General features: G+C 39.8%; 1 protein-coding gene across 1 annotated transcript in view; it reads right to left on the bottom strand.

The window, feature by feature from the left end:
• Window positions 1-306: 306 nt before the first annotated feature.
• Qrfprl (pyroglutamylated RFamide peptide receptor like) overlaps window positions 307-12,393 on the bottom strand; it is a 78,667-nt gene continuing 66,580 nt past the window's right edge. The window contains exons 3-6 of the mRNA NM_001109239.1: window positions 10,919-10,980; window positions 4,988-5,223; window positions 3,655-3,752; window positions 307-2,509 (exon numbers count right to left, since the gene is read on the bottom strand). Coding sequence (NP_001102709.1) covers window positions 2,154-2,509; window positions 3,655-3,752; window positions 4,988-5,223; window positions 10,919-10,980 — 752 coding nt within the window. The 3' untranslated portion in view covers window positions 307-2,153. The remainder of the gene's footprint in view (window positions 2,510-3,654; window positions 3,753-4,987; window positions 5,224-10,918; window positions 10,981-12,393) is intronic.

The following is a 12,393-nucleotide window of genomic DNA, read 5'->3' as shown; positions in this document are numbered from 1 at the left end:
ACATCCTTAATAATCCAATCAATAAATGAACTAACGGTTAAATATGTAGTTGGGGGATTAATACAGATTATCTATCTAGTCAGTGAACATCTGAAGAAGTATTTGACATTCTTAGGCATAAGACACTTTCATAGGATAGCCACAATTTTAAATATTCACTATTTTCTAGTATCTAAATAGTGAAAACTCAGCTCTGCTCTACTTGAGAACCTTTTAATGTTCAATAATGGAGAGGCTTTACCAGCTGACTTACATAATTTTTGCTATCATGTTTGGAATAGTAGTCAAATAGATATGGCCAACAATGAAGGTAACCAAAAGTCAATGATTTAGATTTATTTTAATGCTTTGTAACAGGATAGCTAAGCAGAACAGGCACACAGCTCACAATATGACCTAAACAACCCATTCTCACACACATAAAACACCATCCTTCTCTTCGATTTGTTAATTTTTCTGTCATGTTGGCATTTCCTCTCCTCTAATACCACACATTATTTCATCTTCATTGTTTCCATGCATGTTTCACTGACACTCACAGTCTGTACTGAGGAGCTAGAAGCTTGAACTTTTTGGTTCCCAGGTCTTAAAGCTTAAACCACAAAACAGCCTGAGTGTTCTTGACATTTTTGTTATCAGCTGCGAAGAGTCAAGGCTAGAAAGTGGAGGCAGAAGAAACATTTAGGCTACAAAGCTACGACAAGGTTTTGAAAGTATTAGATGTTGGAGAGGAAAGGGCCATGTGTTCTGATGGTGGCCTCTGAGTCTGTGACATGTGGGAGTTAGAAGAACAAAGAAGTTTCAGGGAGTATATAAATCTATTGAGTATCCTCACCCATTTCTTGGGTCAATCATGGAACCGCAAAATGTCATATACCCTCATCAATATATTACATTTATATAAGGAAAGATCTTTCATACCAGTAGAGTTCATTTCAAGTAATTATATTTTAAATATATATATATATATATATATATATATATATATATATACCCTGTCAATACATGAGGCCCCTTAAACTATTCCTTTCAGTAGAGAAACAAGATATGCATATGAGGGAAAAGTTGGACAGGGTCAAGGATAAACTCAGAGCAGGGAGACAAGAGGCTGGAGATATGAGCAGTACAATGCTTCAGAATGCAAGACTGCTCTAGACTGCAAAATTATTTTCCATGTGTCTCACATTTAGTTTCACAGTGACTTCATGAAGTAGAGCAGATATCAGTGTCAATTTGCACAGAAACAGAGATTTTTGAAAAGGAGGTAAGAGAGAGGCCAGTAACCACAGAAATGGTCCCTTGAGCTGTAAGCAGCTCCAATCAATGGAGGGCTGGACTTCACTCATGCTTGGCTGCTTCTCCATTTTCTTGGACTTACTGACTTTGGTACAAGCTTTCTTTGCAAAAGAATGAGGCATAACTTCGACAGTCATGTGTGATGCTCATCTACTAGATTAATATTCTAGGAAGAAAGCGCATTGTTAATGCTTTCATTCAATTTAGCAATATGGAGAAAATCATTTCACATTGACCATACAGAAGAAAATTACTATCTAAGACCATTGAGTTTTACACAAGATATTGAAAACTCAGCAGAGAGAATGAGAGATGGCTGCTCCTATGGCGGACATGATTCCTAGGATCCACGCAACAGCTCACAACCATCTGTAACTCTAGCTCCAGGGGACTAGGTGCCTTCTTCTTGCCCTTGTGGGAATGCAGGCATGTATGTGGTACACAGATTATCACCCACATACATACAATAAAAACACATTAAAATTGTTTCTAAACTCCACCTATTAATCACAAGTGTGGTTAAATAATTTTTCAAAATTGCGGCTAATATGTGTTTTCGATGGAAAAATACTTTGTCATTATCATTAGTAAGTATGGTTGTTTTAAAATGGCTTCCTGAGACAGGGTCTCTTGTAGCCCAGGTTGTCCTCAAACTTATCATGCAGCTGAGGATGACTTTAATCTCTTGAACTCCCTGCCCCTGACTTCCAAGTGCTTGTCAACATTTTAAATATGAAAAGCTCTCTGACTTTGTCTCGAAATGATTTTCTTTAGATTACAGTACAACAGGTCCTCATTCTGAAGACACTGTTACAGTCAGTGTCCACGTCTACAGCAGAGTTCTCAGGAATTCAGAACTAAAGAGGACAAGAAGCCATTTGAGATTTCTTCTTCTTCTCTGGCTGTTCACACCACTTGATGTCCATGTTGCTGCCCCCAAATGCTTCCCCTTTGATCTCTACAGGATTCTCTCCCACAGCTAACTTCACTCTTCTGTGCATCACAATGGCTCCCAAGCTTCCATGCCTCTGTGCTGGAGAGGGGGTTTCTTTTATTACACAATAGCAAACTGCAGACACAAAATTCTTTTTGAAGTTTTCATTCATGAGTGCATAAACAATGGGATTACAGATGGAGTTGAAAAATCCAATTATTTGCACTATAGCAAAAATCATCTTGATTGTGACTTCATCATATTCCTTTTCAAAATTACCTGAAATAAAGTAATACTTTAGAATGCTTACCGACTTCATCAAGAAATAACTCTAAAGTTGTCTCATGTATATTTATAAAGATTTGCATTTGTGCAAGTGGCTAATGATATGAAACATTCTCATGACTCAAAGAGACCTGGCATCTGAATAAAAGTACGTCTGTAATATGTACTCATTCATCCATGCTTTGGCTGGTGCCTGGTATATACTTTAGAACTCAACAATTTTCAACTCAATGATACCGAGTGTAGCGGTTTGAGTAGGTATTGCCACCATAGACACATGCATTTGAATGCTTGTCTCACAGGGAGTGGCACTATTAGGAGATATGGCCTTGTTGGAGTAGGTGTGACCTTGTTGGAGGAAGTGTGTCATTGAGGAGATGGGCCTTGAGGCCTGATATATGCTCAAGTTATGCCTAGAGAGATAAACAGTCTCTTTCTGCTGCCTGCAGATTAAGACGTAGAACTCTCGGCTCCTCCAGCATCATATCTGACTACAAGAGGTCATGCTTCCCACCACGATGATAATGGGCTAAACCTCTAACTGTATGCCAGCCCCAGTTAAATGTATGCTTTTGGAAGAGTTGCCATGATCACAGTGTCTCTTCCAAGCAATAAAACCCTAAGACACCAAGTTTCATATACCCTAAAAGCTCAGTTACCCTTCAAATGCTCTCCTGAACCCTAGAAACACAATCATGCTGAGCCCCCAAGAACACATAAAGGGTAACTGCACTTAGGCACTTGACTTGAATCCTAGATACATTAAGTTCACAAAGTGCATGGCAAGGTTCTAAACAGAAAAGGCTCTGAAGGTGTCTCTCCAATGCTAGACAGCTTAGGGAAAGAGGGAGAAGATCTGAGAAACATGCAGAGTTTTCTTTGTCTTTTGTAATTATTAATAACTTAGTCCTAGTCAGGCACAGTCACCGAGCATGTGATGACCTGGTACAAAAGCAATGTTCAGTATTTGACATTTGATTATCCAAGTGGACAGCAGCCAATGAGAAATCAATGACTTCACATATGTTCTGGTGAAAAAAAGAACTAGATATGTGAGAGAGAGAGAGAGAGAGAGAGAGAGAGAGAGAGAGAGAGAGAGAGAGAGAGAGAGAGAAAGAGAGAGAGAGAGAGAGACCTACTGTATTCAATCATCATGTGAACGACGTGGAAAGGTGCCCAGCACACAGCAAAGAGAACCACCACTGTCACCATCATGATCACAGCCCGCTTCTTCTTTCTAGACCCACAAACAAACATTGCATTGGTTAACTTTGTGTCCGCAGACATGTCAGGTTGATAGCAAATGCATTATAACTACCTGAGCCTACTCCACTTAGCCACATGTTTTCACGCACTAATGGAGTTCCTGAGGCTATGGGAAGATTATCAGCATTCCCCATCTTTAGTATTCAAACCTTACCCTTCCCTGTGACGTGTTTAGCATAGATCTGGAACTCTACTACAGTACAGACATACAGTATGTCTTTCATTTTCCCAATAAGCCAGAGGTAGAAACTGAGAAAGAGAGGTTTAATTCACAGTAGCATGGTTAATAAATGATGTCCTCTAGGTTTGAATTTAGGGATGTCTCTTCAAGGACATGAATTTCACTTGCTTAGCATGTGTTTAAAGCAGTCCACACCTCTGATAGCCAAACATCAGTACTTATAAAATATGCTGAACCTCAAGTATAGAACTATAACTTTTTAATACAGTAAGTCATAGATTCAATTTCTTCATTCCTCAGAAACTAGATTTACATCTGTGCCGATTCACACATTTGCTTGTCGCTTTCAGTCTCAAATGTCCAGGTTCACAGTCTGTCATTTCAGTCTGGTAACCCTTTCTTTTTCTGGGGAAGTATTCTCCCTGTCCCAAAGCTCTATTGTATATTGAGAGCAAAGTTTTCTTTATACAAACTGGGCACTAGAGGTCACTGCACACTTGAAGAATTAATGAACTACCATCAACTCACTAATCTAGGCAAGGTTCTGCTTGTTTGTTTTAGCAGTCATTCGACAGAGATTGTGTCATGGTAACTGCAAATACAGCAATAAAGTATTTTTGAAATTGACACTAAAATGAGGTAGCACTGCCTTTGAGTTAAAATACCAGGCACCAATCATAACCATTTAGAATACGTACCATTCCAGGGTTTCAAAGACTTTTCAGGCAGTCTCAGTATTTTTTAATATTGTTTTCAAGTAGGAGGAACTAGGGACAGGTGTAATCGTGTGCCATTGTACATGTGAGTTCTCTTAGGGTCCTCTGAAGCAAGGCTTTCTGCATATTACTGATATTGCTGGCAGTGAAGGAGGAGGACAGGGGGGTCTTGACACCACCCCACAGTGTCATTGTTTCGAAGGAGCCCTTACTTGCAAATTGAATTATAAATGATGGTAAGGCTGAATTACCCACGCAACTGCCCCTTCCAAGACAATTAATAAAACACATTTTAAAGCATAAACAGACCTCGCTATTTTGAACATTTCTTTCCCATGAATAGTTCGGAGCACTGAGCCATCTCCCACTCTTTTCTTGATCCAAAGCTCATAACCGATTTTCCCATAGAGGACAGACAGCAGCAACAGAGGCAGCAGGAAGAGGGTGACGAGGATGAAGGTGGTGTAGATTTTCTGGTGCACGGGGCTGCTCCACTCTTCCAAGCAGCAGATGTGTTCTTTTTCATATAGGAAGTCATACTTAATCTTTGCAGTAAGAACAATTCAGTTACAAACCCCAGGAATTAGCATCCAAAGCAAAGACGTAGCCCAAAGTCATTCCATTGGGACTTCTTTTAAGATCTCCCAGATGCTACCTGCTGCTGAATTTTCAAATTTGAATCAATTTCTATAGTTATCCTGCTAAAAATTGTAGGTCTTTCCTCAACCACTAAGGTTTTTTTTTTACTTTTTGATTTTAAATGGAACCCAGGACTGCATTTGCTATGTTAATTTAACCTTTTTCAACTTTTATTTCTACTGTTTGCAAGTTTTCAGTTTGCTGAGAGAGTATACATGGGAAAATATTGTGCATCATATGCTAGCCAGTTTAATATTTATCCAGCTGACACATTTGCTTTCTTAATTTCTGGTAAAATAGCCTTGGCAAGCACCAATCTGCTTTAGAGTAAGAGGAACCTAGCTGTATTTCTGCCATCATTTCATGTCAGACTCACAAGACTGTCTTTACAAAGGAAAGGCAGCTCAGAGCATTTAAATACTGAAGTGAATGAGATGCTGGATTTAGCCTATTTCCAATATACACATATTTTAATTGTATGTGTTTAATAACTGATATTCTGAATCTTCCAATGAACTCATCTTCCAAGTTCTAAATTCACTGTCCACAACAATGATAGGTAGTACCAAATGCTAATGGCTCCTTTGGGGGGAAAGTAAGCAGTTAAAATATATGCCAAGTAAAGTCTTATCTCTGGGACAGGAATGAAGAGTAGAGAACGTATTGAATCTCAGTCACTGTGGAGTTCCAGATGGTAGATTTCTGCCTATCCTCCCAGCAAATTTAATTACCAGTCTTCAGCATCAAGTCAAAAGTTAGGAAGATTTGAGTTGGTTTTGTTCATGAGTGCAACTAGGAATGATAACACTTATGACCAATAAGCTTAATGAAAATATTTGTGAAAATGAAATTATTTCTGATTCAATGAGGGTAGCACCCACAAGGACCAGTGACCATAGCAGCCATGCCCCGTCCTAGGGTTAGTGACCATAGTGGCCATGCATAGACACATCCTAGTGTTAGTGACCATAATGGCCCATGCACAGACACATCCTAGGCCATGTATGAGCACATCTTAAATGGTCTCTACATGGGTTCATATGGTGCCAGAGACAAGCAAATTATCCCCAAACACATCTTAAGATGGATTCACGGTAACCAGTTTCATATTCTCTTTGTCATTTTTTATGGCCATAGGAATCAAACTTGGGGCCTTGCACACATGCAAGCCAAATGCACTCCAAAGAAGTTACTGCACCCGACCCTGATTTTGTTTTTTCCTGAGCAAACGCCTCTATAATCTTCCACTGTTTACAACTGTGACTGGACTTGAGCTCTAACTATATTCCCACTTCCACCACCAACTACTCCAACTCAGCCAGCCATATCCCTCTTAAGCTTAGCCTTGCTGCTGAGGACAAGTCGAATGACTCATGTCCTGATCCAGGCATCATACATCCACTGAGCAAGCCTTCTGCTTTTCCCTATCCTGAGTAAACTTCTATTCAAGGCAGTCCAGAATTAGGGAGTCACAGCATTTTGATAAGGTCTGAAGTACTGTAAATTCATATATTTATTCACTGAGGGGAAAATTAGGGACAATTTTAGTTGAATTCTCTCATTTACACCCCTGTAGGCTGTGAGTCAACTCACTGCTGAGAGAACCCAGGGAAACCAGAGTAAGACAGCATCATCGGGAATGGCTGCTTTTGATGCTGCCTGTCTTCTGGGAGCAGACTTTGGCTCCTACACTCAATTCCATTCTCTCTAATAGAGTTTTGGAATGAGCATGGTTCTGGGGTGCACATTAATGTATCTAATTCAAAACTGAAATCTGACTTTTTCCTGACAAGAAGCAAATCAGATCTGACTGGTGTTTAGCAGTAAGCATGGCTTTGCCTATTAGATCAGGCAGACACATTTTGTACAAATTAAATGATTTATACACGGAGAATATATGATAAAAATTATTAAAATGAAAGATCTGTTTAATTTATGTGTGCAGGAAAGGAAGTCCAGGATGGAAACTAGATTTTTTTTTCATTTATAAAACATACTGCTGGTATAGGTGGGCCACCAGCAGGAGGAAGCAGCCGCAGTGGCTGTTGAGATGAGTAAAGGGCTGGAGAATGGAGACACATTCAGAACCTCAAAGATGTTATCGGGAATCCCAGAAAAGAATCAGCCTGGACTACAGCCTTGTGCTCAGTCCTCTCTCCTCCCTGTATTGCTCTCGGAGAGAGGTGCCTAGGTGTGAGGACGAGGTGACAAACCCAGGAACCCACAAGCATTTCAAGCTAGGGGAAAAACAAGATTTTTAAGTGATTCCAATTTTTATATGTGTGCTGCCAGCATGATCATCAAGTTTTAACAAGATCCTTATTATGGTTTTATGTGACCACGGCACTGGCCTTGGCATCTTGTGGCAGAGTGGATACTGTTCTTGTGACTGAAATAAGTCACAAGAATTTAATCATCTATACGACTTGAGTTGCAGGGCCTGCTGGACGTTTCATATATATTTCATTAAGTTCTCAGGTGACATTTTCAAAGGTGGCAACAGAGTAAAGCCACTTGCTGCTCTCAGAGGCCAGATCGCTCAATATATTGGGGACACACACACACACACACACACACACACACACACACACACACACCATGCACACAGAGAGGGGGGGTGCACCTCACTTGGTGAACAAGGACTCTAACATTGGAATCGCTCTCTCACCCCGTTAAAGGACATGGTGTGCCCTGAAAAGATTCATTTGTCTATCTCCATTTAACAAGGTACAAAGGAACACATTGCATTATAAATTACATTCCACTTATTTTAAGACAAATAACTTTATCAAAACCTTCTGCAAGATTTCAATTTTGTCTAGGTTCTCTGTGTTAAAATATAATGAAGACGTTGGCACATATTTCAAATTAGCTTATGTTGTTCCTCTATTAAAAAGCATTATCTTACAGAGGTGTTTTTACAGTTTTAATTAAAAATAATTTACAAAGTGCTAGTGTCAGTAAATACTTTCTCATCTCCAAGGTTTATTTTCCTGCACATGGACTTTTTTCTTAACTACATTTTTATATTGTGTTTCTTTTTTTAGGGCTGGGGACCACACCCAGGGCCTTGTTCATGCTAAATCTGTACTGTACCACCAAGCTACCTTTCTAGCCTCCACCTGCATGTGCTATTCTTTTTTTCTTTTTTTCTTTATTAACCTGAGTATTTATTATTTACATTTCGATTGTTATTCCCTTTCCCGGTTTCTGGGCCAACATCCCCCTAACCCTTCTATATGAGTGTTCCCCTCCCCATCCTCCCCCCATTACCACCCTACCCCCAACAATCATCATATGACTTTAAAATGCAAGATTCTGGCAATGTGTAAGGACTTTTCCCCTGGCTTGCTATTTCCCTGACATATCCTTAGAACAACATACTACAGATAAATTCAAATTAATTCAAGTTTCTGCTTCTTCATTCTTCTATGAGTTGTATGTGATTTTACCGCTCGGTGTTCTGTCTGAAATACAGTTTGGGTTAATTTGAATGGTGGGCAGAGTAGGATGCCATTGTCCTTCACTTGAACCTGCAGGTTTTTGCAGGATCACTTGAAACTTTTCTCTTTCTGTTGCAGGATATGGTATCCTTTCTGAAATCAACCGATTAGAAACATTGATTTCTAGTGTCCCAATTCAGTTCCACTGGTCCTCGTATGAGCTACTTTTCTGTCTGTGACAAATAAATTCCTGACAGGAATCACTTTTTGGGAGGAACAGTTTGGGTTCGTGATTTCATCCTGGAGAAGGTTAGGCTGTCAGGGACGTGAGAGCAGGAATCACGGTGGCTGCTTACACCGATCAAAGACAGGAAGCAGAGGGGTAGTTGTGGCACAGGGTGGACATAATCTATATGCATTATCTGTATGCTTCATCCATGCTCCATCTCGGAAAGGTGCCACAACCTCCCAAGTTAGCACATAGCTGGGCACAGAATGTTTAGAAGCATGGGTCTATTTGTGCACAGGTCACACTTAAACCTTACTGTGCCTGTCACCATACCGATACTACACAATGGTAACCCAGACTTGGTGCAGTAAGCCTTGAAATAGAAGCCGCACCATATTTGTGCTTGTCAAAACTGGTTTCATGCCTCTGTGTGTCACACTGTGCTGTTTTATTTGTGTAATGTTCTGTTGGTTCAGAAGTGGACTCTCCATTACTGCAGTAGCTCTGGGTACCAAGTCACTTCATCAGTCCTTTGAGATCATTTTGTTTGTTGTTTAATGACTGGATGGATAGTTTTGGTAATGCCTATTCCCCCTGCAGAATGAAGCCTTACATGTTGGTCAGGAGGTGCGGTCTTGGGTATATGTACCTTCTATCTGAGATGGTGATGGGAGGAATGGGGGGATGGGGAAATGGGGGAAGGTTGCTTCATCGCTGCGCTGTTTCTTCAGTGCTCAGCATAAAACTGCTTCATCGTCTTACCTAAAATTAGACTGGTGGTTGACATTACTCCTATCTCTGCTTAGCTTGTGTGTGTGTGTGTGTGTGTGTGTGTGTGTGTGTGTGTGCGTGCGTGCATGTGTGTGCTTATAGTTTTTGTTTATTTCTACAGACAGTGTCTTTCAGTATAGTTAGGATTGTCCCAGAACTCACTATGCAGCCATGATGGCCTTAAATTCAAAGCGAATCTTCCCATTACAGTTTCGTCAGTGCTGAGATTACAAGTGTGAATCCCTTAGGCTCAGTCTGAGAGAAACACTCCTGTTTGTGTTCTGTATAACTGGTTTCTTATAATGGGTCAGGATTGCTATCTGGTAAGCTACCCTTCTAAGTGTTTACTTCTAAATTCTAATTGTTTTACTGTTTTTGAGAGTATCATTCTCTTTAAAGTCCCCCACAGGCCACTTCCATTAAAATCACTTTCCCTGGCTGGACATCACAGCAATCTGTTTTGGGGGCTTGAATTTTATGCAGTTAAAAGAAAGTTTGACTTGTGTTTTGGATTTAAAATACATACATACATACATACATACATACATACATACATACATACATACATACATACATACATTACATTCCAGGCTGTATGACGGTGCCCTAGTCTCTTTGAAGACAGATGCCTGTATTAAACTACAAGCCATGCTAACGTACACCTCAGTAGATAGGCTCAGTTGTCCAGAACTGCTGTCCTTACCTGTTCCTTTACTCATGTGAAGAGTGAAAAGAATCTCACAAAAGATGTGGAAATAGAAGAAAGATGGAGAAACTCAAGAACTGGACATGTTTCTAATTTACATTTCAGTTTGTCAGTGGTTAGGACAATAGGAAAATCAGCTGGCAAAGAGACACTCTCTTATAATTTTAGGTGAATTAAAAGAAAGTCAAAACAGTCATACCTAACAAGACTAAGATATTCTAGAAAGAACACATTAAGCTAAGAAAATGGAGAAGGTCATTTGGAACTTATTTTTTTGTAAATTTAACATTAAATATTAGCAATCCAGTAGACTTACACAACAGAGAAGAAAAATTTTCAAACATGTTTTGATTCCAGTGAAATAGATGATGTCAAAATTTTGCCACAATATTCTTGAAAGAAGGAAAATGAAAAGGAAGAGGCATGAGAATACATTTCAAGCCTGAGTTTACCTCAAGTCTCTGCACATGCCACATGGGTGATCCTATGATGATGGCCACCAGCCACACCACACCTGCAAAAAATATGACAGTTATAAAGTGTGGCATTGTATGGGTTAAGTCTCCAATCATCAAAATAACTGGTCTCCAGTGTCCCCATCTTCTCTGTCATGGAGTACAGCAGTTATCTCTGGTCTTTCAGTGTGTGTGGGGGGAGCATGTACTGTGCATCTATGTGTGTGCTCTCCCATGTGTGTGAGAATCCTAGAGCAGAACATCATGTCTGCTGATCTAGCACTTTCCACCTTATCGCATGTGGAATTGCAAGCACATTTTATGCCTGTCTTTTTATGTCAGTGTTGGGTATCAAAACTCAGGTCCTCATCCCTGCACAGCAAACACCTTTACCCACTGAGCAATCTCTCCAGCCCCTACATTTTTCAAGTGTTAAAAATTCTTTTATATGACTGTATTGTTTAGAAGGTAAGAATCCAAATTCTATAGCACAGCCTAACCAGGTCTCTATTCTCTCCTGTCACCAGAGCATGTCTTCCCACCTAGACTCTACTGGGGAAGGACATGTATGGTTCACGTCCCTTCCTGCATCCCAGAATGCCCTGTCCTGATCCACATCATATTTATACCTTGGATGGGCTACTCTATCATCACTGTTCATCTGTTTCCAAGATAACTCAGAAGTCACCTTCCCTAGGTGACTTGAAGGTTGTTGTCATTTCTTAATGAACTACTTCGTTAGTGACTCTGGGTCTACCACATTATGACACTACTCATGTCTTCTCAACCTCCCCTAAAGTCATGGAGGCAAGTACAATCCACTTACATTTTTGTTTCTCCAAATGAGAATCTAAGGAAAATTTTCATCCCTTAGTAGGAATTGATCCATGTTTGTTGGACCAATTAATAATTTCCTAAATTTTTAAATTTATAAATTTGTATAGGTATTTTGTATGAATGTACAACCAAGTACATACCTGATGTCCAGGGCACCCAAGAAAGAGTGCTATATTTCCTGGGACTGGCATTAAAGTCAGTTATGAGTCACCATGTAGATGCTGGGAATCAAATCCCAGTCCTTTAAAAGAATATCCAGTTCTCTTAACCCCTGAACCATCTCTCCAGTGCTGAAATGAAAAACTTTTAGACATTTTACAGACTACCTTCTTTATTCTTCAAGTCTAACATACATGTATCATTTTAAAAGATTTATTTTTTATTATTTGTATCTATGTGTAGTGTGTGTGTGTGTGTGTGTGTGTGTGTGAATGAATGACACATGTGTGCAAATACCTCTGGAGGCCAGAAGTATCAGATTCCTTGGTACTAGAGTTACAAGCAGTTGTTAGCCATCTGACCTAGAACTGGAAACTGAAATCAGGTCTTCTCAAAAGGCATAATGTTCTTTTAACTGATGAGCAATCTCTTTAGCATCCAAAAACATGTATCTTACATTAATCTATGAGGTTTAC

Source organism: Rattus norvegicus, chromosome 4 (assembly GCF_036323735.1).
Source record: "Rattus norvegicus strain BN/NHsdMcwi chromosome 4, GRCr8, whole genome shotgun sequence".
In the NCBI taxonomy this organism is placed as follows: domain Eukaryota; kingdom Metazoa; phylum Chordata; class Mammalia; order Rodentia; family Muridae; genus Rattus; species Rattus norvegicus.
The sequence above is the reverse complement of the archived record's forward strand: the minus strand, read 5'-3'. Positions and strand labels throughout refer to the sequence as shown.